General features: G+C 40.4%; 1 protein-coding gene across 3 annotated transcripts in view; it reads left to right on the top strand.

The window, feature by feature from the left end:
* Nucleotides 1-26,265, top strand: part of LOC147142247 (low-density lipoprotein receptor-related protein 1-like) — a 103,958-nt gene that overhangs the window by 28,258 nt on the left and 49,435 nt on the right. For all 3 annotated transcript variants that reach the window (XM_086039514.1, XM_086039513.1, XM_086039512.1), the window contains exons 4-18: nt 3,084-3,203; nt 4,017-4,145; nt 4,224-4,487; nt 12,944-13,106; nt 13,834-14,056; nt 17,620-17,809; nt 17,895-18,038; nt 19,031-19,267; nt 19,348-19,528; nt 21,713-21,935; nt 22,813-23,002; nt 23,080-23,205; nt 24,573-24,713; nt 24,935-25,060; nt 25,141-25,257. In XM_086039514.1, coding sequence (XP_085895640.1) covers nt 3,084-3,203; nt 4,017-4,145; nt 4,224-4,487; nt 12,944-13,106; nt 13,834-14,056; nt 17,620-17,809; nt 17,895-18,038; nt 19,031-19,267; nt 19,348-19,528; nt 21,713-21,935; nt 22,813-23,002; nt 23,080-23,205; nt 24,573-24,713; nt 24,935-25,060; nt 25,141-25,257 — 2,574 coding nt within the window. The remainder of the gene's footprint in view (nt 1-3,083; nt 3,204-4,016; nt 4,146-4,223; nt 4,488-12,943; nt 13,107-13,833; nt 14,057-17,619; nt 17,810-17,894; nt 18,039-19,030; nt 19,268-19,347; nt 19,529-21,712; nt 21,936-22,812; nt 23,003-23,079; nt 23,206-24,572; nt 24,714-24,934; nt 25,061-25,140; nt 25,258-26,265) is intronic.

Below are 26,265 nucleotides of genomic sequence, written 5' to 3'. Positions count from 1 at the left end.
ATGCTCTTGTGGCCACAATACATGCACACGTCCAAAGTATGTGTAAATTACGTGTATATTTCATTTTCATTTTAATACATTTTCCAATGCATGTACAGTATAATAAAACCACTATTCCAACCAAACAACAAAGGGGTCGAGGCAAACAACGAAATAACCACATAATTGTGTTTTTTTTTCCCCAGTGCAAAAGGCTCTGTTGCATAAAAATTACCATTCAAGAACCACACAAAACCGATGAACAAGAAATCAACATTAAGTGCAAGAACTCATTTTTGTACTTTTTTTTTTTCTCAAAAACCTACTCCCTCTAAGTTGGAATATTATTGCGATACTATGTTTGTCCAAAAAAAAAAAAATTAAGCCTACTCATGTTGTAATATAGGACAGCGTAAGACCTGCTCTAAGCACAACTAAGACATGTCTGCCATTTAGTGGCGATTGGTGATATTACAACTTAAAACTACAGCCATCTTATACATATTTGCATTCGGCACCCACGGATTTGCATAATCACAGATTTTTTTTTCTCCAATGTTTTTTCATATTTTGGATTTTTTTCCCCTGTTTTTTCTGGAATTGGTTTCCCCATCTAGCTGTGTTTTTCATTGATAACATACATTGAATATTTATCAATGTTTTTGGAAGAATCTCTTGGGTTTGTTTAAAAAAAAAAAAAAAAAAAAAAAAAAAGTGTGTGCAAACTATATGAAACAAATGAATAATAAATGTATAGACTGCTAGCCTGCCAGCACCAGTGAATTATAATAAGATTGGTAATAGACAATAAGTGTTAAGAATATTGTAGGATTAGCAATGACTGTAAATGATTTAAATAAATTGTTTTAATGAGTTAGCCTTTTACTCTTTGGAAAAATGCACTGAACCAGGAATAATGATCCGATTTAAATTAAGATTGGTACATGGAGCACAAAATAAAAAAAAAAAACAGAACAAAGCTTTTATTCGCGATGATGTATTGGGAAAACCAGAGTAAATAAAGAATGATTTGAACATTTTAACTCCAGTTAAGACAAACAGAATGTGATTGTCATGTTTATCTATTTTGAATATGAAGGCAATAAGGTGAAATGAATTTTCTGTTGAGTTGTTGGGGGGAAAAATATGATAATCGTATTATTAATACAGTAGTTGGAGTGCTGTCAATTTACAAAAACACCTAATCAGATTCATGGGAGCTGTCATGATCCCGACTGGTAATATGAGCATTCTTGTATTTTCTTCAAAGCAACTATTTGTGGTATGCATCAGACGAGGTTGTTTACATTGCTGCCCGTGTTGCTTTACTAAACACATCTACAACACATAAGTTGTCGAGTGCTCAGACTTGTTTTGGAAAATTTCGACCATGTCTGTAATTTTTACCGCAGCTGTGCCTGCTCGACTCTGAAGCCCGCTTGAAGACTTGCGTCCGCTTGATGTTGTCGGTTTTTCAGATTCGCTGCATTGCATCGAAATTGGCCGCAGTGCATTTTAGCGAAGTTACTCATCAGACACTTTTTCCGATGAAATCACATCAGCTTCATATCCCCGGAAGACTGCTCAACGAAGACAAACAAATGAGTTATGTTATTATGTAATCAAGTGGGAACAGATTTGTTTTTGAAAAATCGTTTCTTGAAGAAGCAATTCTTTTCCAGGTCCCGCCTTCTATTGCTGCAACAATTGGCAGGTTGATGTGATTTTTGTGCTAGTCTGTCCGGGCAAAATTATTCACTTGTGACTGGTAGATGAGACTGGCGTGTTTCTGTGTGTATATCAGGCTGTCTGTTTGCATTGAGAAAGAAGAGAGATGAGTCACTATGATTTATTGTTGTGATTCTATCTTGAGATGGTCAGCTGTCGGGAAGGTGTGATTGTAGCGTGTCTGTGCTGTGTGTGTCCTGATGAATCACTTTGAATTCTGTGCATGGCTTCCTCATCATGACTGGTTTTGTTTTCCATAGTTGTCTTTCTTATTACTACGGTTCAGTTTGGACCAGAAATCCTTGGTTGCGAAGCCCAATTAAATAAACACATCCAAACATTCTTTTAAATTTGTTTGCGCAGTCTGAACTTCATCGGAAGGTGAATAATGGTCAAACAGTCTGTTCCCTAAAAAAAATACAAATACAATGCGATAAGATAATATTTTCCTTTGTGATGCCCAGAAGGGAAATTATAGCAGTTTTAAAAAAAAATGTCCAAAAAGTTGCTTTTTTTCTGTGTTTTTTTTTTTTTTTTTTTTTATGATGAGGAACAGATGAAAACAGAGCAGCAGATGACATTGTCATATGCATAGCCACAGGCATAGCCATGTAATAGTCCTTTCCTAAGCGTTTGAATCTTATTGGAGTGCAGTAGCAGTGAAGACCATTTCAGTGTGTGTAGAAAATGGGCCAACAACAACACATAAACAGGACCAAAAGACAAATCTAAGTATAATAGAAAACATTTCATTGTTGGAAAGAGACGATTTTGTTACCGGCTGATTTCTCCATTGACTGCCTCGTGCTCTTTTTGTGTTTCTTTTTCTTGTTTATTTCTGTGCTTCTTCGTCTAATAACGAGCCGTTTAACCGAAGACCAATTGGAAAAAGTGCAACTTGTTGGTGTAATTCAATCTGCATGAATACGTTTTATTCAAGGATAGCATTTGAAGTCGTAGCGAGTTACTGAGCTGACTCTGGATCTTTTGTTCTTAAACCTGTTATTTGCAATGACTGCACTGTCACTCGAAGAACCCTGGCTACATGCTGTAATTAAATCCAAAAACAAACACGCACGCACACATGCACTATGTATTTCAGCTGACATGCTGACTTGTAAATATTCCCCAGCATGTGTATACTGGCGGCTTTAAGTGTTCCAGTTCCCAGCAGAATGAATTAAACCTGAGTTGCAGTACACTGAATGGATTCTTGCACAAATTGAAGCCCCAATTGTCTCACTATCACCTCCACAAATGCTCTAAATACTTTCATCTTCACACAAATTTTATGTCCACAGTATGTCTTTGCGCTTGTTCCACTATTGATGCTTTCTCAATTAATGTCTCCCCTGCCTCTTTTTCTCCCTCCACAGAATTTATATCCAATTGCTCACTCATGGGCTGTCAGGATAATTGTGCAGTGACTCCGGCAGGACCTGCCTGCTACTGTAAAACTGGCTTTGAGATCAGCGCAGATAGGAAAACATGCAAAGGTGAGTTATATGTCCAGTTAATGCACATTTATTGAAAACAAGTGGAGTCTATGTGCTCAGTGTTCACTTTGTTAAAAAGTATCCTGCATGTAGGATTTAACTTGTTTTTCCGGCCATGGTACTGTGTATCTTGTTTCTGCTGTCTGTTTAGGTCACACATTTTTCAGGCAGGTATGATCATGATCATTACTTTCCCAGCAATGACCAATTAACAGAAAATTACTTGGGGCTGCTGTTGAAACAAGTCACAAATTTAAGCATTAATGAGGCGGGGGGATAAACATTCTGTTGATAAAAAGTGTGAAATGAATGATAACGTCACACTTTTCAAGAAAATCACTTCAACCAATTCTTATCAAATGGGTTCATTCAGATGAAGACGTATTAAGGAAAATTTGTTTCAGGCAATTGCATCGTATTAAGAGTGCAGCGATTTAAAAGCCACCGATGAGCAGCAAGCAGGCATTTTGCCTCAGAACCTCTCAATGCAGGATCCTCCGAAGGCATAAAACTGTATTTCGGCCACCCCGATCCAAATGCTCAGAAGGATAAATATTTGTAGTGGGCTGCAAATTCATGGTCAATTCATGAAGACGTATATTCAGACCCTTTTACTCAGCGATGTTTCTCTTGTTTTCCAAAATGATTAAATATGACTTTTATGCAATCAGGCTAATGATTTGGAACACATTGTATACATGCAGCACACCTCATTAGATGCAGATGCAGAATCCGATACAATATATGTGCATATGTGCCGTGTAAAATATATGAAGTGCTCATTAATGGATTCAAATCTGTATGTTTTTTCAGATTTCAACGAGTGCAATGTATATGGGACGTGCAGTCAGTCGTGTACCAACACTGAAGGCTCTTATTCCTGCTCCTGTGTGGAGGGCTACTTGCCGCAGCCGGACAACCGCTCCTGCAAGGCCAAGAATGGTAAAAAGCACTTTGACCCAGACGGTACGAATATTCCTTTCACATCCCCCCCCCGCGGTTGTTTTTTTTTCTGCCCAGTCCCAGTGGACCGTCTGCCTGTACTGTTGATCGCCAACTCCCAGAACATCCAAGCCACTTCTCTGAGCGGCACCACAGTCCACAGCCTGCTGTCCACCAGCACCAAGCAAACCACAGCCATGGACTTCCTGTACGCTCAGGAAACGGTCTGCTGGATCCATGTGGGGGAATCCCCCTCGTCCACGCACCTCAAATGTGCCAAGATTCCCAATCTTAAGAGCTTCACTGAGGAGAGAGTCATCAACATCTCGCTCAGCTTGCATCGTGAGTACACCCCATCAGCGCGTGACTACACAATGAACTTGCTTTGAAAGAAGAGCAGGTATTTCATCCCTATTAGGGAGATCAGAGAAAACAATAGTAACTTGTAGCTCTCGAAATGCAGTGTGCATCTCAAATCATCTTCCCGCATTGAAATGAATGGAATCCCATCATCCCCCCACAAAAAAACCCAGCAAAACATATTGTAATGTTTTTAATAAGGAAAACAGCACTCTATAATATTGTAGTTTATGAAAACATACCACTTTTTTTTCTAGACAGATACCAGACCGATACTTCTCGTACTTTGAATATATAACATTTCATTCAACACATTGTCAAAAATGTGTGAACAAAACCTTTGTTTGGGACGCAGGTGATTCACCGATGTGTCAAACTGCCGCAGTATAGCGCCAACTTCTGCCAAGGAGGACTTACTCCATATCAGATTTACTTTACCTTAAGTATTCATTACCCAATACTTAAAAATAAGGCTGGTATCGGCCCGATACTGATACCTGGTATCGGTACTTGCCCATCCGAAGTAGTAACAATTTAATCGCATATAAAACAAATTAAACAGGTTTTGCATCATGATTAAATCATCGTGGCTCCTTGTGGTGCGTGTGACTTGGTCACCGGGGGGCAGTGTAATACAATCACACAAACACAAACTTCTGTAAACCGTAGCAACATTAGTCATTTTCTGTAGATGATAAAGAATAAATGCCCATTGTTGTATTCTGTCTACATGAGTTGCTACACCGTTTGTATTTAAATAGCCATGGCTTCGAACGTTAAAACACCGCCACATAGATGCTATTGTGTAGCACAGCGTACAAATATCAGTTTTACAGTAGTCAACATATCTTTCATTTTTATCATATTTTCATATTAAGAGATTTAGAAAATGAGATCCTCTGAGAAAAACAGTCACACTATTTCTTTTGTGCTTCATACAAAACAACAGGTTGAAACCTATAATTCTTTTGGCTAATTCTTTAATATTTTTTAGGAAAGTACTGAGTAATTCTATGATATGATTATTTATGCAGGTCAGGCATAAAGTAGGCTTGGGAATGAATAATACATACAGAGCAAGATTTTACAATAAAACTGCAGTGGCCCTTCTACAAGATTTTTTTTGCGCCACATTCATATCTGGAAACAGCCCAATAGGAATCGGAAATCGGCCTGTGTGATTAATTAGATCAGAGGTTTAAATCAGATTGAATTGTTCTTAGTCTCCCCGCCATGTGCCACTGCTGCTACTGCTTGGATTTTTATATCAGACGTAAACAAGCCAACAACACCGGGCATTTCTTACAGATAAACGATGAACATAATTAGATGCGTGCATGTATGCTGAAATCAAATGTTAGTAGTTGTGCATCCTCAACTCAGCATTTTACTCTGCCTAGTTTCTGGTCTGAGTTAATTTGTTCAGCTTTACAAACATTTTCACATTTAGTATATTTGCTGCAGACCTTGGCTCACATGGGGTCAGATTTCCTTAATGATGTAAAAAATTACCGTAAGTGTTGTCATTTTTCATCAATCTGCTCGACACAATTTCTTAGTTAAGCAGAAAAAATAGGCTTCTGGATTAATATTAGACCCAATTATTTTGGTGTGTTTTCGGTTAACAAAATAGAACCGTAAAATGGGGTTGAAAGAAAAATTAAAGAAAATCCGTCGCCCACTCCAGTCTACGTTTTCTATAGTGTGATGTAGTTCAACACGATTTTTACATTGTAATAAAGAAAAGAATGGTATAATATCGATTTATGATCGCCATCACTTGGCAACTTCTCAGCTCATAGTCAAATTTAAGGATCAAAAGTATGAGGAAGTACTAGCAGTTCCCTTGTGTTGCTCAAATAATAATTAAAGGATATTTTACATACTGTGAACAGAGTTCAAATAATACGTATGCCTAAGATCCCGATAGTCGCAGTTGTATATAGCATTGGAGAGTCGAGCCACATTTATATGTGAATAGATATGACTGAATAAACCAGTCGCCCGAGAGCACGCACAAGACATCTGCTTTCAGCCTCTCCAATGCTCATATTGATTACAATTCAGCGATGTCATGGCTGGGAGCATCTGAGGGTTGTGGAGCTGGCAGCACATTTAGTGTCAGTGCCACTCAACGTTGTGAGCGGGCAACAGAGTGGGAGGTTTTTGTTTACAGTCCTCGTGTGAAGGAGGCAACAGAAACCAAAGGCAGGCGGGAACATACAGGAAATGATGCACGTTTGGTTGGAGTGACTCATCACCTCGGTACGCCACAGATGGCTTGTCCAGATGTGACCTCACCGCTCTCTCTCTTCTCTCTTCTCTCGCTCTCTCTCTCTCTCTCTGAAAGTGTCAGTTTCTCCTTCAAAGTCTTGTGAAACCTGCAGTTTGTAATCACTCCGATTTCACTGTATCATTGGAAAACACATGAAACAGCATGAATGTTCCTTTTATAATAGCTGAAATGCAAAGTATTATTATATTATATATTACATATATATTATAAGTATACAGCATAACTAATCGATGGACTTGTGCGCAAATACGAACATCTTTATGTAGTAAAAGTAGCACACACAATGATTTTTACATTTTTAAGAGAAAAAAAATCCAATAAGAGTTTTTTTTTTTTCTTTTAAATCAAGGAAAGTTCACATCATCTTCTTTCAGGGCAATATGCAGAGCTGGGCATTCCGCCTATGTGACGGATGCCCATTTTGTAGGTGATAAACGATAGACGGGAAACTTAAAAAAATAGTCGGACTAAGCATAGTCGGTTCAGTTCCAAGCCCATGTTTTCCGTCTATAATCGTCTATGTACGCGGTGAGGCTTCCGTTTCCCATTGGCCGGAGGTCCTCAAATCCTCAAAGGTCCTCAAAGGTCCATAAAGGTTCAAAAAGATCCTAAAAGGAAACACATTTAGTCCGGCCGCGGTGAGGCTTCCATACCACAGTGAGTCTTTCATTTCAAATATCGCCCAGCGGGGGGGGTTGTTTGGTAGTCGGAAACGCTAACGGAAGCCCGTTTAAAATGATAGGCGGACCGGCCAATAGGCCATTACTAATTGATCCAGCCGGACAAAATGGCGGAGGGCAAAATGATACCCCGACTATAGGCGGAAGACGATAAACAGACCGCAGATTTTTAGTAAAACGCCCAGCTCTGGGAATATGTAGTCCAAAAGCGCAAAAATGCCAAATATTGTATTTACAAGTAAGCAATGGCAGATGGACCTAAGAGCTCCCCTGCTGAGAATCGTTGAAACGAAACCAATACGGGTTCAGCAGGCACGCTGTGCATAAGAGGGCTGATCCCACGGCTGTTGCTAAGCCTCCAGGATAGACCTGCTCCCCTCCCTGCACAGCCTGCCCCCATGTTCTGATCAGCACACACACACACACACGGCACCTTGAAATCTCCTTACGGGGTCATGTGTTCCAAAAGTCAAGCCGGCCAGCACATTTCAAGTTGTTCCCCCATTCACACACACGTGCACAGGCACACCTTAACCTTCATTGACAATTAAACACTGTACATACATTTGACATTTTCTGCCTTTCCCGACTGCAAGCTTTGGCAGCATTTAGCACTTCAACACATACACTTTTTTTTTCCCCCTTTCTCGTGTGTTTCCGATGTTGCATATTGACCAGATGTGTAAGAGGGAGTGTTTCTGCGTTCCAGACACGGCATTAAAGTGAAAATTAAAAATGTTTCCAAAATTGGACTTAAGTGTTTTTCACAGGACAGAAACAATATGTTAGTGTAAAATGTCCAAATTGTGCTCCATTTTGTTTTACTTTGTCTTCTTTTTTGTCCTCAATAATTCTCTCTTTATTGCACATTTCTACACCGATTCCATAAACATCTGGTACAAAAGGAATATAAAACAAAATGAAACAAAAAATAATAATAATAACAGTAATAATAGTGGAAATAAAAACAGCCTGACACTCTGTTCATCCTAACAATGTTGTGTCCTAGTACAACGGTTTTTCTTACTTGCATTTTGACTACCGGTAGTTAAATTAGCCACATTAGCATATTAACAGCATTGTTAGTATTTACACAACAAAACAATACAAGAAAAAACATCCAAACATAGTGAAAACAACACATCATTTCAACTTCTGTAGGTATGATTTTGGGAAGTGTTTCTCAACCTTTATTGAGCCAAGGCACATATTTCACCTCGGAAAAACTTAACAAAACAATTCTCAAAAAGTGGCTATACAGGGTCATTATGTACCTTCTTTCATCGAGTGGAATAACATTTTATTGTTTTGCCTGTTACTATACGTGATTGGCATAAATAACTTAACCAAACATTTTTAAAATGATTCTTTTTAGAAAATATATATTTTCAAAATAATTGACATGGATAATTTCCCGCGGCACACCTGATTCGACCCTCTTTGAGAACCACTGAATTAGGGTATCCCCCGTGATGCCATTTGAAGTCAAATAAAGTTTGCAGCTTTTCCAACTTCTAATAAATTTGTCCAACCCCAGCCTCAAAGGGAACATGAACTTTTCCATCACATATCTATTATGCATCTTGTTTTACTTCTAGGTACACACATGTACTCCCAGATGTCTGCAAAAGATAAAGAGGCATCTGATTCTATTCTTTTAATTAAGTTGCTCCGAGTCCTTATTTTGTGGGATCGACAGAACTCATAATGAAGTGCAATTAGGCAGGGGAAACACGATGCATGCTGGAGGAGAGAGAAAAGGGCAATGGCAGGAGTGAGTAAAGCTGCTCCTTTCAGAATATCTCCGTACCTTTGTTTATACATGGCTTAATCAGTGAATCAGTGTGTCGTGGGGCAGCTGGAAGTGTTTAAACAGAGCACTGTGTGTTAAAAATTAAGAGCACCTCTGGGATTATGGCCGCTGACTCCCATAAACCTCAGAAATGCGGCACAATGGCCAAGTTTCCCTGGTGGAAATCAGATCTCCCTTTCCCTCCCTGCTTGTCCTCTATTTTTTTTTCCTCACATTTTGTTCCTTTCTGCTTCATTCCTCTGTCGTTTTTGCTCACACCTTTTCTCTAACTTGAACTCAAACCAAAACACTTGCAACACTGACAACTCCTCTGCAACCAGAGACAGATTTATTGGTCGGTTGTTGGTAAAAGTATTTTTAATTTTTTTTTTTTTTTTTTTTTCGGCTGCCAAAGAATCTGCTCAGTCATTTCCTCATCAAAGCTTTTCGGTCTCGGTTGGAGAAATGGAGATGTTGATCTGCCTTCTTCATCGCAGTGACCCAGCTCACCCTGCAAAACAACCTAGTACTTCATGACCTGGGACCCCTGCTGCACGACTGCAGCCCAATATCTGGGCTGTTTGTGTTTGTGCGAGGACAGTTCTGGGGCGAGCAGAGCTCACGGCAGCTGTAAAAATAGACGTCTTGTGGTTTGCGAAGCCCTCCTTTCCATTCCACTTTCTATCTGTTGCTCACACTCTTCGTCTACCGCGCTGTTCAAATGTGAGCTGGCAGATGCGAAATAGCATTTTGATCTTTAAATTAAGGTATCCCAATGGACTTTTCAATTCAACATTTTGTTTCTCCTCTTGAGGTCTATCGAATGCCTTGCATCTGATGCCCCTTTTAAAGCAGATTTATTTTTGTCATTTATGTTGACACCCCATGTGGTTTGCATTCAGGCTGAAACAATTAGTTGGATTAATTTCAACACTGCACTGTAGTAGAATGCAATTTTCAAATTGCAAAGGCTGCCGCTTGGGAAAAAGAAAACTGCTACATTTTGGTCGGTCAGGCTTTATATATTTTAAAATATTTATGTTTTAAAATATTTCATATATATAATTGTGTGTATATGTATATACATGTGTGTATGTATATATATATATATATATATATATATATATATATATATATATATATATATATATTTGTAGAAAATATACATTGGGAGAGGACCTTGGGAAAAAAAATTAAATCGCAATTGCAATATTGAGGGAAAAAAATGGCAATTAGATTATTTTTCAAAAGCGTTCAGCCCTGGTTTGCATCCATGCTAATGCTTGGTCCTCCTGATCTTTGCACAGTGTTGGCACATAACAGCCGTTGGAATAGCATGGAGCCATTGTTCAGCCGGCATATTGCATCATCCACATGCAAACAACCTACTGACAATGTAGAGAAACGATGGAGTCCTGCACGGGTCAATTTTTTTCAAAACTATATCCGCCAGACCTGTCAGGCTTGCTAACAAAACTGACCGTCAACCCTCATTCATTGGAATAGCATTGAATAAAAAAATAAAAATAAATGCTCCATGCATGCTCACAATATAACCTCCTAACACAAAGGCTTTGCATTAGTATGAATAAGAAACATTAAAGTTGTCAATTGTTGCTCCATCTGTGCTCCCGTGTCACCATGTTTCCCCTGCAATCATCTGTTATGTGCCTATCTTGAAGCTGTCAAAATAAAAATCCCAGCAAAGGCATTCACAATGTTATTATGCCTGACTCTTATCATACCAAACTTATCCCAAACATTGGATTTAGTCCTCAGTGACAAGTTATCCACAAGCTCATATTCCCCTCTAGCTGATTTAGCTTTAATAGTATTCATTATGAGAGGGCTCAAGGGCTGACTTTCACTGTGTAAGTAATTTTGCCTTGATAAGAATGATTTATTCGATGATTATTTCTTACTCTATTTATTTTATAATGAAAAACAAATTTGTTGAGATGTGCTTTCCTCCCACGCTTGGATCATTTTCACCTATGCCGAAAGCGAGAAGTATTGTTGATGAATGTTTGTTGGTTTTAAGGATTATATTATTACACACTGTCAATTTCCATGATGCTTTATTGGAGGGCAGTGAACAGGAACCCAAAACATTGGGTTGTGGATGTGTGGATGTGGATTTTTTTTTTCTTTTTGCTGTTAGAATCTTAAGGCAACTCTAACCCTCGAATCAGAATACAAATGATTTCTTCAGTCTATTCGTCATTCGTCATGTACCGTAAGTACGAAATGAAGCCCCCCCCCCTGAAAAAAAACATAAGGCATGCAACCATTTTTTCACTTTTGTTAGAGAAAATAATGTTTTCTTTTTTCGCCTTTGAAGTTACAATGGGTGGCTTTTATTCCAGGAAAAAAAATTAAACGTTCCCTTCATCTTACGCCATCCTTCTGACTAAGTATTATTAGTTTATGTTTGTGTGTAGTTTCGCAATAAAGGCAATTCACTGCCATCGGCTGCCTTGTTTTCATTAGAACACATGTTGATGATTGCAGACTTGTCTTTTCCCATATTGTGGTCAGCAAGGTTATTATAGTTCACGAAAACTCACGAAATAACTAAAATTGAAAAGACATTTTTGGTTACGAAAAAAATAAAAATGAAAAGGCTTAAAGATTTAAAAAAATATATATATTCTTGCACTCAGAAAATAGTCCATATGTTTAAAAAAAAAAAAACAAAACTAACACTAAAACTAATAAAAACTAAACTGTTTCAAAAAAAAAATTGAACTAATAAAAACTAACAAACCTCAACTAAAAACTATCAGTAACTGAACAAAAAAAAAACCTACGTCAAAATTAGATTAAAAACTAACCATAATGAAAAATCCAAAATTTTTATAACCCTGGTGGTCAGACAAATAAAGTCTTATTAAACTCTTTTTTTTTTTCCCCCCTCCAGTTTTTGTTAGCGGTTCAAGTTAAGCAGCGGTGCTATAAACTTTATCAACAATACAAGTAATGCTTGTCAGTGATTATGTTCAACCATAACAAGTACTGTATTGCAAACAGAATACAGTAAACAAACTACATCATCCTGGGAGGTATTCAAAAAGTATTTGGCTTGAGATGCTGTTTGGGGAAAGGAAGGAAGAAGGAAGTAATCAAGGATCCTTCTAGTCATCTTTCTTTTTTTTTTTTTTTTTTTCCATTCACTGTTTTTCTCTTCACCCACACCCTGCCTATGTGGCCGGCGTGCACCACATCCAGCAACGTGCGCGGAGGTGTAGTCTCACTTGTTTTCCTTCTCCAAACTTGAGACTCTCAAATTTTGTCTGCCCTTAATCTCCATCAAGTCTGCACGTAGTGTTGAATTCACAGCAAGCATCCTGCCTGATTGGCCTCGAACCCACACGTGCTTGACATATTTGTCAGCTTGATACTGTTCGCTGTCAACTCATTTGTCAGTCGAGAAAACTTCTCCCCTGTCCAAACCTTAAAACACGGGCCGCTTGTGTTAAGAGCATAACTGCTCAGCCATTTGACGGCTCATTTAGTTTACTTCAACCTATGATCATGACCTCTTACTTGCTAGAAGTATTTACACCAACATCACATGTTCAGGTTCTTAACAAGTCCACTGGAATGTAAGTTCTAAAAATAAATTTGGCTTTTTCTCTCCTCCCTCCCCTCCGTCCCTCTCTCTGTGCAGATGTGGAGCAGATGGCCATCGACTGGCTCACCGGAAACTTCTACTTTGTGGATGACGTGGACGACAGGATCTTTGTGTGTGACAAAGATGGACAGACGTGTGTCACCCTTCTGGATCAGGAGCTCTACAACCCCAAAGGCATTGCCCTAGACCCAACCATGGGGTCAGTGTGATTGCTTTTCTTACGTGCACGTGGACACGAAAGTCGATATCTTTAAAGGGGGGAAATCAACCCAAACATGTTTTTTTCAACAATATGTTCCCAGCAGGCCCACTTGTTGAAACATGGCATTCTGATTAATATTGCGTTTGTGGACTATGCGTTAAGCAGCACAATCCACCACTCAGGGGGCGGCCATTTTGTCACGTCCGTCAACTGAAAATGACATCACAACTGCTCGGCACTACTCCAAGAATACGAAAATATAAACCTTGTTTTTTCAGCCTAATGCTAAGCTAAATCTCAGCTAGTTAAAGGCTCACTTTTTTAAGATTACAGACAATGACAAGAGCTGGGCATTTTACTAAAAATTGAGTGTCTGTTATTCGTCATCCGTCTGCAGCGTGGGTACCCTTCCGTTGACCGTCATTCAACTTTTTTTTTTTGGGGGGGGGGCCTCTGATTTTAAACAGGCTTCTGTCAGCGTTTAACTTTTTAAAAAAAATTTTAAAAATTCTTATGCACTGTTGACTAAATACATTTCAAAACATGCAACATAGGAAAACCAATGTTATTTTCTTAGCCTTGTGAAATATTTACATGGCCACTTGTTGCTAGGCAGATTTCGAAGCGCACAAAACCACCACCTCACGGCCGCTGCAAAATTGACGTTAATAAAGTCTTCACTGCCGAGCCACCATCAATAAGGTTTGTCCGTTCCTCTCCTCAGAAAGGTGTTCTTCACCGACTACGGTCAGATCCCCAAGGTGGAGCGATGCGATATGGACGGCCAGAACCGGACCAAGCTTGTGGACAGTAAAATAGTCTTTCCCCATGGCATCACGCTGGATCTGGTCAGCAGGCTGGTGTACTGGGCCGATGCCTATCTGGACTACATCGAGGTGGTGGACTACGAAGGGAAGAACCGGCACACCATCATTCAAGGCCTTCTGGTAAGAGCAGCATCTGAAACAATGATCACCTCGACATGTCTGCCGTCTGCCTGGTGAAGAATGGGCACAGAAAAGATGGAGGGCATTTGCTTTTTCATTGGAGGAGCTGATTAATCGTGTCTAATATCAAGGTGGTTAATGTTCCGTGCGGGTTGCCTCTGAAAGCCGTTACCATGACGTTTACTGTGATCTGCGGGAAGTAATGGCTTTCATTTATAGTCAGTAAGCCTCAGGGCACAGACAAGCGCACACAAACATAAGCCTCATGCTGCGTGCGTGCGTGCGTGTGCATGCAGCCACTCTTGTCCTTGAGCCAATGTAATGTTAGAAGCATGATAACATCAGAGTGAATGGCTATCTTCAAAATTCAACTCAACTAAAATATGGAGTGGAGAGTAGTGATAGGAGGAAATCAAAATGTTCCCACCGGAAAATTCATTAGGAACATCCTAACAATGTAAAAAAACTCAAATTCCAGTATCTGGACTGGCCTACTAAACGTATGTTTACGCCACACTTGTTTGATGTTATTTTGTGAAGTTGCCATTGTCAAATGTTTAGTAAGTTAACAACTTTAAATAGTAGATAACAGTCTTTCATATTAATTCATGGTTGGTGTGCCTTTATTTTAGTGGAAGCCTAACCTAGACCAAGACCAAAACTTTAATGTTTAATAATTGTGATATTGTTTATTGTAGTACAGATTAATTTATCGCTTGTGTTTATTAAGAAAAAATACACGGGAAGAGAACCTTGAAAAAAGTTATCGCATATTAAATCGCAATCGGAATTTCGAGGGGAATAAAAATCACAATTCGATTTAAAAAAAAAATAAATAAATTAAAAAAAAAAAAAAAAAAAAAAAAAAAAAATTTAATCGTTCAGCCCTAGTTGTAATTTATACTGTGCAGGAGGTTATGTGAGCATAGTCATGTAGAACGGCACTGTTATACCGAGTTTCAAATATTTTGCCCGAGTCATGCACCTACATCTCAATATTGTCAGTCGAGATGGCCATCTGACAAAATGTTCAACATTCAATGAATCGATTCATTGGGATTTGAGATCTTTGAGAATGTTTTGAACTCCTATTTGCATGCCAATGATGGTACTGAGCGGGGAAATGCTGTCCGGAGTAGTTTTGCCTAAATGCATGAATGTCATGTTGGCCTTCTTTAGCCAGCAAGCTAGTTGAGAGTGAATCAACAGCAACCTCTGCTTATAGCAAGTAGTGCACTACATTTTTCCTCAATTGCATATTAACATTAAGTTGAATGAATACTGCTTATTCATTCAACTTAATGTTAATATGCTAACAGTTAGTTTTGTATAGATCTTGCGTTAGAGCCTCTATGTTGTGGCCGGCCTGTGTATTTCAAAGCTAGTCTAGTTCTCTGTGTCGACTCCACAAAGTGGTGTTCTTACAATATTGGATTTGCAGTACCCGTGTCACCATAGCAGCGCCATGTCTTCCAGCCTGTGATATATGACGATATCTGTGTCTTTTTCACTGAGCATCCAGCTCGAGGTCTGTCTCGGGCCATATTGATAATTAACCAGTTCAGTCCTAACGTCACAATTCTGCCATGGAAAACGAGTTGTCCATCATTTCTGCCCTGTGAGAGCAGCAAAAAGCTGTCATTAGTTGCTCTCAACTTCAAGACACTTTGAGTTGCTGAACCCCTTTTCTGTATCACGTGGCTGAGTTCAGCAGGTTACCACAGCAACAGCATATCTGCCACATGCTACTTTACCAGAAAATTAACCTTTCATGAGGATTATATAAATGTGTGATGGAAAGACGTACGTTAGGTTTGTGATGTTTTTGTGGTCTTTTCATTGTGATGTGCTTGATTTTAATAGGCAGACTCAAGTGTTTCATCATATGTACTGGATTTTTAGTGGGTGCAGCACAACGGGCACCATATAAAAACATCCAATATAAGGGAACTGAAAAATATTTTCTCCCACTCGGTCAACTAAATAAAGTCACCAAAATATCCAAATGTGCTCTCAGTATAACGAAGTGCAGATGTATACCACTATATGTATTACAAAACAACAACAACAAAAGCAATAACAAACAATCAAATGTTATTTTCATAGAGGGAGAATTGTGGTCTAGCTTTTGTTTTGGTTCTGAAATCGTCCAGGTATACCTAATGTGGATGGTGAATTCAACTATGAAACACTCAAAATCAATTTTATCATGAGGACTTCATATCGGGCAAAAAGAAGACTGAATCTGTCTAATTTTGAGTGTTTTACTCACTTTTAATTGGATTTCCTTGTTCTTCTGCCTGCTGTTTGTCTTGTGGTGTTTTATAACATCCTCGGCTACAAGATGAATTTAACGAGGTATTTTAGTGACATTGGTGATTATCCTTGCTTGATTCAAAGCTTGCTTAACAAAATTTTGTGTCATCTATATGTGCTCTGTGATTGGCAGACGGCCAATCCAGTGTGTACCCTGCCTCTCGCGCAAAGTCAGCTGGAATAAACTTTTGGACACCCTCGACCCTATTGAGGAAAAGCAGTATAGAAAATGGATTTATCTTGGAAAGTTTTTGCATGGTGTTTTTTCCCGTCTGTTTTGATCCCTGATATCAATCTTAGACAGGTTTGAAAATGAGTTTGTCAGATGAGTCTAAATGAAGGAAAATGACTAAAGGAGCTTGTTCCATATCATTAAGCAAGTCACAGGGAGGATCTTTTCACTAATGAAAAGGGACAAATATGCCAAGGCTTTGCGAAAGGAAAAGACTGGAAAATTCAAGAAATACATCATGCCGTTAAATAGTTTTTGTGTGAGTCAGAAAGCAAATGGGTTCTATTTGATAAAGGCGTATTAAGGAAAGATTTTGTCAGGCAAATGCACAATGCAAGAGCGCCGCTGTGAAAAAGCCACTGATGATGTAGTTCCTGGTGTCTCTGGAGTCCACAGAACTTCTTGATGCAGGATCCGTCCAAGTTTTCGCATTGATGCATAAAGCTTTATTTCGGCCACCCCTCTCGGATCTCACAAGGAGAAACGTTTGCAGTGGGCTCGGGAATCCAGACTAACTCAGGAAAAAAATTTAGTGTGTGCATCTGACGTCTTCTTCCACTTGGCATTGTCACATCTTATGTCTTCTTATCTTCAGTTCGCATCTTCTTTCTCCATTTGTTTGCTTTACTGCCCACACAGGATGCGAGAAGCAAAAACACAACTGCTACTGTCAGAGAAAAGTCCTGTGCAAAAAGATCATTACAATTTGAAACGGCACTAAAAATCTCAAATTGTGTTAGGATTTGTCTGTTAACCGTAAACTGTTGCATCTCTATAATGCTTCACACATAATCCCAAATCAAAGATCTTTTTCTGATAGCATGCCACGTAATTTATTTTCTAACGATTTTCATCACGATGCAGAAAATGTCTGTTCAAACTGGGAACATTGAGCATAAACGTAACTTTGAGTTCCCGTTTGGTGAGAGTTGGTAAAGTTTTTTTAATTTTTTTATGTGGTGTTAAAATGTAAGGAAAATACACTGTCTTGATTTTTTTCTTTTTTTCCTCCAAGATCGAGCATCTGTACGGGCTGACCGTGTTTGAAAACTACCTCTATGCCACCAACTCGGACAATGCCAACATGCAACCCAAGACCAGTGTGATACGGATCAATCGATTCAACAGCCCAGACTACCAAGTGGTGACGCGTGTGGACAAGGGAGGCGCGCTGCATGTCTACCATCAGAGACGCCAACCACCTGGTAGCCACACACCACCTTTCCGTCGCGTGCAACAGTGTGTGCTAACAGATCGGCTTTGTATGACATGGTTTTGACTCCCGTGCAGTCCGGAGCCACGCGTGTGAGGTGGACCAGTTTGGGAAAGCGGGAGGTTGCTCGGACATCTGTCTGCTGGGAAATGGACACAAGACCCGCACGTGCCGATGTCGCTCCGGATTCAGCCTGGGAAGCGATGGCAAGTCTTGCAAAAGTAAGTGGCGTCATCAAACCATGAGTAGAATGGAGTCGACGGTGTGTGAAGGGAGGGAATGTTATTGTTGATGTCGCACAGAACCAAATTGAAACTTTCAGAGATATTGAGCGTGACAACCGCTTTGATCTGGAAGGACTTATGTTTTGAAACCCGAGGTAGTGGTTCGAGTGGACACAAAGAAAAATGCAACTAGTCGTTCCAGAAATGCTAGTCTGCTTCCAACCCAATGTAATTAGTTACAGTAACTAAAATTAAGGAAATAGCTAAAACAAAAATGACAAAAAACATTTTTGGTAACAAAATAACATTCAAAATGAGAACGCTTTTCAAAAAAGAAAACCAACTGAAACTACATCTCACCTTTATGAAATTAACTAAAAGTAGCTAGAATTATGAAGAAAATGTCCTTTGTTTTCGTCTTTGTCGATTCATAGCTCACATGAGCCTTCGGGATACATTATAAATGTATTTATTTGGAATTGCTGTTTGTCTGTAACGTAGAAGGAAGGACAGCCATTTGAGAATTGTAGTTTACTTAATTAATTACCTAGCTACACAAAATGTTTCAGTTAGCTGTTTGTTGTTCAGTTTTCCTCGCTGAACAAGAGTCTCTTCGGAGATGTAGACCACTAAGCAGCTTTGAAAGAAAAAACGGATGTTCGATGTGACAGTCTCCATTCACCTTGTTACTACTATACAGCGAGCCAGCCTGTCATCCTACTCCGAAGTCTGCCTTTATTATATAAAGACTACGAATAGGTTTGAAATGATTTTCCTGATGAAGAGACTCAAATGCTACATAAAGCTTCCTCAAGAGACACAATTGAGGACCACTTATATATTCATTTCTTTTTCTGCTTGAAGAAAAACAACAACAACAACAACCAGACCTGAGTTTGCATCTAATTTGCTCATTTATTCTAACAAGCAGATGCGTCCAAATGATTTCCCCCTGTAAGTGCTGCTGTTGATTCCTCGTTTTGCCTCAGAGCCGGAGCACGAGCTCTTCCTAGTCTACGGCAAGGGTCGCCCGGGGGTCATCAGGGGCATGGACATGAATGCCAAGGTTCCGGATGAGTACATGATCCCTATCGAGAATCTGATGAAGCCCAGAGCCCTGGATTTTCACGCTGAGAGCGAGTTCATTTACTTCGCCGATGCCACCAGCTATATCATCGGGCGGCAGAAGATAGATGGGACCGAGAGAGACACCATTCTGAAAGAAGGTGGGTTACGACGCCTGGAGAAAAAAAAAAAAAAATGCCCCACAAGCAGCACGGGAGACCTAATTACGAGTCCTTCTCAGGGATCCACACGGTGGAAGGAATCGCTGTGGACTGGATGGCGGACAACTTGTACTGGACAGATGACGGGCCCAAAAAAACCATCAGCGTGGCTCGGTTGGAGAAAGCCTCCCAAACTCGCAAGACTCTCATTGAAGATAAAATGACTCACCCTCGCGCAATCGTGGTGGACCCTCTCCATGGGTAAGTGAGATGGAATGAGGCTTGTACTCTACACTGGAGCAGTGTTTCCAAAACCATACAAAATAGTTTTGGTATTGTTCTATAAAAAGCATATCGTCGCTGTCCTGTGGAAAAAAACAAACAAACACGTATCTCCAATTTTGGAATCTTTTTTAATTTTCACTTTTATGTGACGCGGAAACATGATTCATGTAAAAATAAGACAATGAAAAAAAATGGAGATAAGTGTTTTTCACATGACAGCGACGATATACAGTAATCCCTCACTATTTCACGGTTCGAGTTTCGTGGCCTTAGTGCATCGCGAGTTTTCAAAAAGTACTCTTCAAAAAAAAAAAAACAGCCATATCGGTAGCCATATTGCGGAAAGACGTGTTGTTTCAAAGAGATGGTTGACTCGGAGGCTTTGTACATGCCCACGGGCAGTACAAGGCGCGTGATTGGTTCCCGACGAGAGCGCGGGTGGATTTATCCCGTGAGCTGGTTGGCTGCGCATCATCGCAGCCTCACCCGGGATTTCCCTTGTCGTGTCTCGCCAGTCTCGACCACGCTAATCAACGAACGGCATTATCTCATTTAGTCTGCTGCCTTTTATTCATTCCTTTTCCATCATCTCCCTAATGATAACTACGCGGCCACTCAAAGAGGTCCACCAAGGCTGATGTTAATTTCATTCAGCTCTGTGCAGCTTCATTGACACTCACTCCCGGCTTTCGTCACTTAGCTTTCCTCCGTACTTATTGAGAAATGTGCTTAATGTTTAAAACGTGCTCTCAATATTTAAAAATGACGGAAAAGCAATTCCTGGATGGACATCGTTTTCCAGTGTTCCTCTCATATTTTCATCAATTTAGGAGGCATGTGCAGTTCTTGATAATGTCACGATTTTGCCGTATTTTTACCACTTGATGGCTGGCTTCACTGTGTTCCTTGGTGTATTAAATTGGACAATCTTTCGTACCCTTCTCCTGACTGATACCTTTAAACTATGATATCTCCGAGGCCATCGAAGCTCTCTTGCAGACAATGGCTTGTTCCGTAAAATGTGACCAAAAAAAAGCCTACCCGAACATCCGTCCGTCCATTATCTGAACTACTTATCCTCACGAGGGTCACGGGCGTGCATAGAAACTTTATTTTGGGTTAGCCTTAATTTGGAACAGAGCCACACCTCCTCTCCAAAAGATTTTTTTTTTTTTTCAAATGAGTTTACAGGTAATAGAGTACATAAATGGTGCGGTAAACGTTTTGAAGAGATTGACCTTGGTGTCATTTTTTTTTTTTAAATATCACCAAAAATATTTTGGACAGGGGTGTGTAGACTTTTTATACCGATTGTATCGCTTTTCAATGTCTTAGTAACCCTCAGGCGCGGCTGTCTCTCACGCTGTCATACCGAGCATAATCCGCCTGCGTATGGATGAGTCTTATTACCGTGACCTCCCGGGCTCTCTCTTGAGAAATACGTGCTGGAAAATACACACATGCACACACACACCCCGACACACACACTCAGTGGTTTGCTGCCGTGATGTGTGTTGACGGCGCTACCCAAGGGAAAGGCACTAGCCTGCACTAATGCCTGAAATCCATCAAGCTCCGGGAGAAAAGGCAGAAAGAAGAGACATTTGCAGGAGGAAGGGAAATTAAGACAGATGGGGGAAGGAAATACATTGTATGAGCAAAAATATTGAGACAGACCTTTTCATCGATTAATCGCTCTGGGCTCGACGAAAGCTTTACGTGCGCTTTGAATTTTGATTGATTTTGATTGTTCAGCATACCATGGGAAAAGGTCGGGGAATGTCATTTTGTGTTCCAGCATGACTGGCGTCCTTGTGTACAATGCAAGGTCCAGCTTTGGCTGCGTTTCCTGTGGTAGGATAAAATACTTGGGATGAAAAATCCCACAGAAGCACTGCAAAATCTGGTAGAATACTGTTATTTCTGCAAAGTGTGGATTAACTATTCTTTCCAACCTTCTACGTCAGGGCTCACCAAACTTTTTGAAACAACATGTACTGTCGTTTTTTTTTTTTTTATGAAGGCCAGCCATGAAGATAACTTAAACTGAAAACAAAAATACTGTTCTTAGTGTGTTGTACTCTTAATGCATCTTTATAAAGTGTCATAGTTTGCGTTAACGCCAACAAACTGGTGCCCACCCTCCTCTGTCTTCTAAAGGTGGATGTATTGGACCGACTGGGAGGAGGATCCCAAAGAGAGCAAACGAGGAAAAATTGAGCGCGCTTGGATGGACGGCTCCAACAGGAACGTTTTCCTCACTAGCAAAACGGTGCTGTGGCCTAACGGCCTGAGCTTGGACATCCCACAGGGAATCCTTTACTGGGTGGACGCCTACTACGACCGCATCGAGATGGTCTACCTCAACACCTCAGAACGCAAGGTCAGAATTCGCCACCATCACCAGTATCGGAGCGCTTTAGCCTAGCTTAGCTTAGCTTTAGTTCTGTTTTCTCGGTTAGTAACTTTAAAGCGGAAGTCAACCCAAACATATTTTTTTTCAAGAATATGATCCCAGCAGGCCCACTAGTGGAATATAAATTAAGCAGCAAAAGGCACTCGTTTTTAGCCATCTCCGGGGGTGGCCATTTTGTCTTGAAAATGACATCACAACTGCTCACGACCAATCACAGCTGACCTGTTTTCTGAATCTGAGACGTGATTGGTCGTTGTGAGCAGTTGTGATGTCATTTTCAGTCGACAGAAGACAAAATGGCCGTCCCCGGGGATGGCTAAAAACGAGTGGATTTACACTTATTCCACAAACGCAATATTTATCCGAATGCCTTGTTTCAACTAGTGGGCCTGCATAGAACATATTCTTGAAAAAAAATATGCTTGGGTTGACTTCCTCTTTACAAGGAAATAACCTCAAAGCAGCAGTATATATTTTTAGTGGCGTGTTTGGTATGTCATCCATTTTGTTTTTTTTTTGTTTTTAGCCACTTGAATGTATAAACTTTATGGTTTATTGTGATGAATTAAATCTAAATATTTTATATCTAAATATTTGCACATACTTGAAGCAATATTTCAAAATGTCAATTATATCCTGATGTCTTTATTTGTTCTTTTGAAGTGGACACAAATCAGTCAGGAAGCCTTTTATTCTCGTGTGTTTTAATGGTTGTTCGGTAATGGGCCCCAAAATGTTAACTGCCTAGATTTCTAGCGTCATTAGCTGGGAACCGGCAGAAGTTAGAGGAAAGGTCATTACTGTCACATTTTATCCTCTCCCTCCATTTTTCACACATGGATAGACGGTGTACGAGGGCCAGGAGCTGAACCACGCCTTTGGTCTGTGCCACTACAAGCACTTTTTGTTCTGGAACGAGTATCGGAGTGGCAGCATTTACAAGTTGGACACCACTACTAGCACTGCCACCCTGCTGCGCAATGAAAGGCCGCCCATTTTTGAAATACGCATGTACGACGCTCAGCAACAGCAAGGTAGACCGTCTTGTGTCTGTTTTCTCCGGTCTCAGTGAGCCTTTGTGTTTACGCAGCTTCACATTCTTTATTTCCAGGCTCTAATGCGTGTCGTGTGCACAATGGAGGCTGCACCAGCCTGTGCTTGGCCATACCAGGGGGCAGGCATTGTGCCTGCGCAGAGGACCAAATACTCGACTCCACTGACAACACCAGCTGCAAAGGCAAGTATCAACTTTGTGCAATTACACCTAATCATAGAGGAGATTAGTGTTTGTAGTAAAACGAGCACCTGCATTGTATAGTCACTAACCATAAATTGAGGTACATCCGCAGTATTGAATGAGGTCCACTACAACACACACAAAGCTGTATTAACCCAATAAGGCCGAGAGCGCGTAACCGCGTTTCTATCACTAAAGCCGGGAACCCTGTTGCGTCTTTCTACCCTTGAAGAGAGCATATGTGCCATTTTCTTTTTTTAAATTCAATTCTTGGTCTCTCAGCCAATGAAATGCATCAGAATATCCCCGTGACAGTGTCTTGAGCACTAATGGCGGATGCAGACGACCGCGCGAGCTCTGACATAAGTGACGGCCATGAAAAAGACGACGCGCTTTGTAACAGAATAGAGAATGGTGATTACCACTCGATTTTTAACTAAACTAAAAATAATGCTTCTCGTTCACTGAGACTTTATTTTTACATGTTTGATTGGAACAGTAAATACTCAGTAATCCCAGGCCTGTGTGAAAGCCGCACGTCCAAGCTCTCAAATTCTTTTGGAATGATGTTTCTAACATCATTCTACAGGGGCTGAGATGAATTATTTTGTAGGTGTTGAATTTCCTGGAAAACTTCAGGTTTTAGAGGGTGATTCCAAAGTCGACCTGAGGCTTTAGAGAGATGTTTAGCCAGGCGCCTTGGGCCTTAATGGGTTAAATATGATGCCTTTTAAAAGGACAGCTCAAATGTCTCAGACCTCTGGTAAGACCAAATAACATCTGCCTTTCTCATCTGATCCAAAATCCTGACTCACCAGACAATATAGTTCTTTTCCAGGCCTGTAATTGGCAGGATTGTACATTAAAATTGGGTGCCAGCCGGGTCCATGCCCTAATTGCCTCAATGCATTGGTTGCTGCCAAGAGTGAAAATAAATCAATTCCTTGATTGGCAATTTGGCACCTATACCGGGCCTTATTGACTACGTCCTTTAGCCACCCCTCTCGTGAAAATAAATAGTTTTCATCATATCGTACTACTTAGCCTTAGTGTAAGCTAACCGTTCAAATCACCTCATTTCTGTACTACTGAAAACTAGAGCCACAATAATAAACGTATAAAGTCTTGGTGAAGGATTTAATGCAGCTCTAATATTGGATATCATTCGTTTGTGAACGCGTTTGTAAAGTTGTGCTTATCTAATAACAACTGACATTACAAAACACGCAAAGCACGCAAAGATGTCAGAAGTCTCTTTTTTTACCTGCGGAGAACATGCCACAAAATGCTGACCATTGCGTGTGCTTCTACATTTGCCAGTTTTTCTTTGTTTTCACCCATATTTTGCCTCTTCCTGTCATCCACAGCCAACCCATCTTACGTGCCGCCTCCTCAGTGCCAGTCCGGTGAGTTTGCCTGTAAGAATAACCGCTGCATCCAGGAGCGCTGGAAGTGCGATGGCGACAACGACTGCCTGGACAACAGTGACGAAGCTCCCGAGCTGTGTCGTGAGTTAGCATGCGCTCGCCCAAACACACGTGCCCCTCAGGCCCCTCTCATCCAAATGATGGTCGTGCGGAAATTCCTCAAAAGCCTTTCCGTCTGCTTGCGTCAACTCTTCCAAATGAAACAAAACCACAAAATAACAAACGGCCGAGCTCTTGCAAACTCATTTGCATATCGATCCAGCCCACTTCTCACCCTTTTTCCCCCCCCCCATCTTATCCAGACCAGCACACCTGCCCCACCGATAGATTTAAGTGCCAGAACAACCGCTGCATTCCCCTGCGCTGGTTGTGTGACGGCGACAATGACTGCGGAAACGATGAGGACGAATCCAACACCACCTGTTCAGGTAATCAAGCGAGCGGGAATCGGACAGATTCACGTTGACCTTCTGCGCGGTTCTTGTTGTGATCATGTGATGCATTTCAGCTCGCACATGCCCGCCCAATCAGTACTCATGCGCCAGCGGGCGCTGCATCCCCATCTCCTGGACGTGCGACCTGGATGACGACTGCGGGGATCGGTCCGATGAACCTGCCTCTTGTGGTGGGTCAACGTAAAACTCTTTCTCATTGGCCATCCGAGCCGAGTTTTTACCAGTTTACTGCCCTGTGTGGAACTTACCAATTAGGGCTGTGCAATTCATCGAAATTCAATTACAATTACGATTACAAAATTGGCATTATCGTAAAAAAAAAAAAGATTATTAATAATAAGTATTTATATCCAATGCACTGTTTGTTTACATAATGTTGTTTACATATTAATCATACTTAAATTTTATAGATTTGCACCATTCTTTTATTTCATAACAACTCATTTTATACATTTTGTCTGGTGCAAAAGGAGCTTACTTACATTTATTTGTCATTACATTTTTTATGTGCAAACATATTCTTGTTTTGTAGCAGGAAATAAATGATCGTTTGAATAATCGTGATTTCAATTATTACCAAGATAATCATGATTAATATATTTTTTTCATAATCGAGCAGCCCTAGTAGCAATGTAGGATGGGGGTCAAAGGCGACATAGACATTCGCTGGCTAGCGAGGTAGTGTGAAAGACATAAACAGAGGCCGAACGGCTGCATTGGAGGAGAATGTAAAGTTTGCTTTTTTGCTGTTTCAATTCCCTTTAATACAGAAAGTCTCATTGCATTTGTGCACGCTCACTTACACAGGGCAGTGTCCCACTTCAGCGAGTTCTTTTTGAAAGGCACAGGATAATACAAATATGAAGAAAATTGTTGGTGCCCTTTTGTTAAAGAAAGATAAATTCACAGTAGCCACTGAAATGACTAGACTGGGATTTTCTAGCATCGACAATCCACAAAGCTTCTAAGAAATTGTCCTTTGGACAGATGAGATTAAATTGGAGCTTTTTGGCAAAAGAACAATGTACCTTTTGTGACACATGGAGGGGACTTCTTTGCACTGGCCGACCCAAAAATTAATAAATGATCATTTGGAGTGCCGTAATTTTGGGCTGCTGAGTCAAAAATATGACATCCATTTCCTTGAATAGGCTCTAGTTTCGGATTTATCTATATTT

Source organism: Filicampus tigris, chromosome 9 (genome assembly GCF_054856515.1).
Source record: "Filicampus tigris isolate MCC_2025a chromosome 9, RoL_Ftig_1.0, whole genome shotgun sequence".
NCBI classification, from domain to species: Eukaryota; Metazoa; Chordata; class Actinopteri; order Syngnathiformes; family Syngnathidae; genus Filicampus; species Filicampus tigris.
Note: the sequence above shows the minus strand (reverse complement) of the source record. Positions and strands in the feature narration are given on the sequence as shown.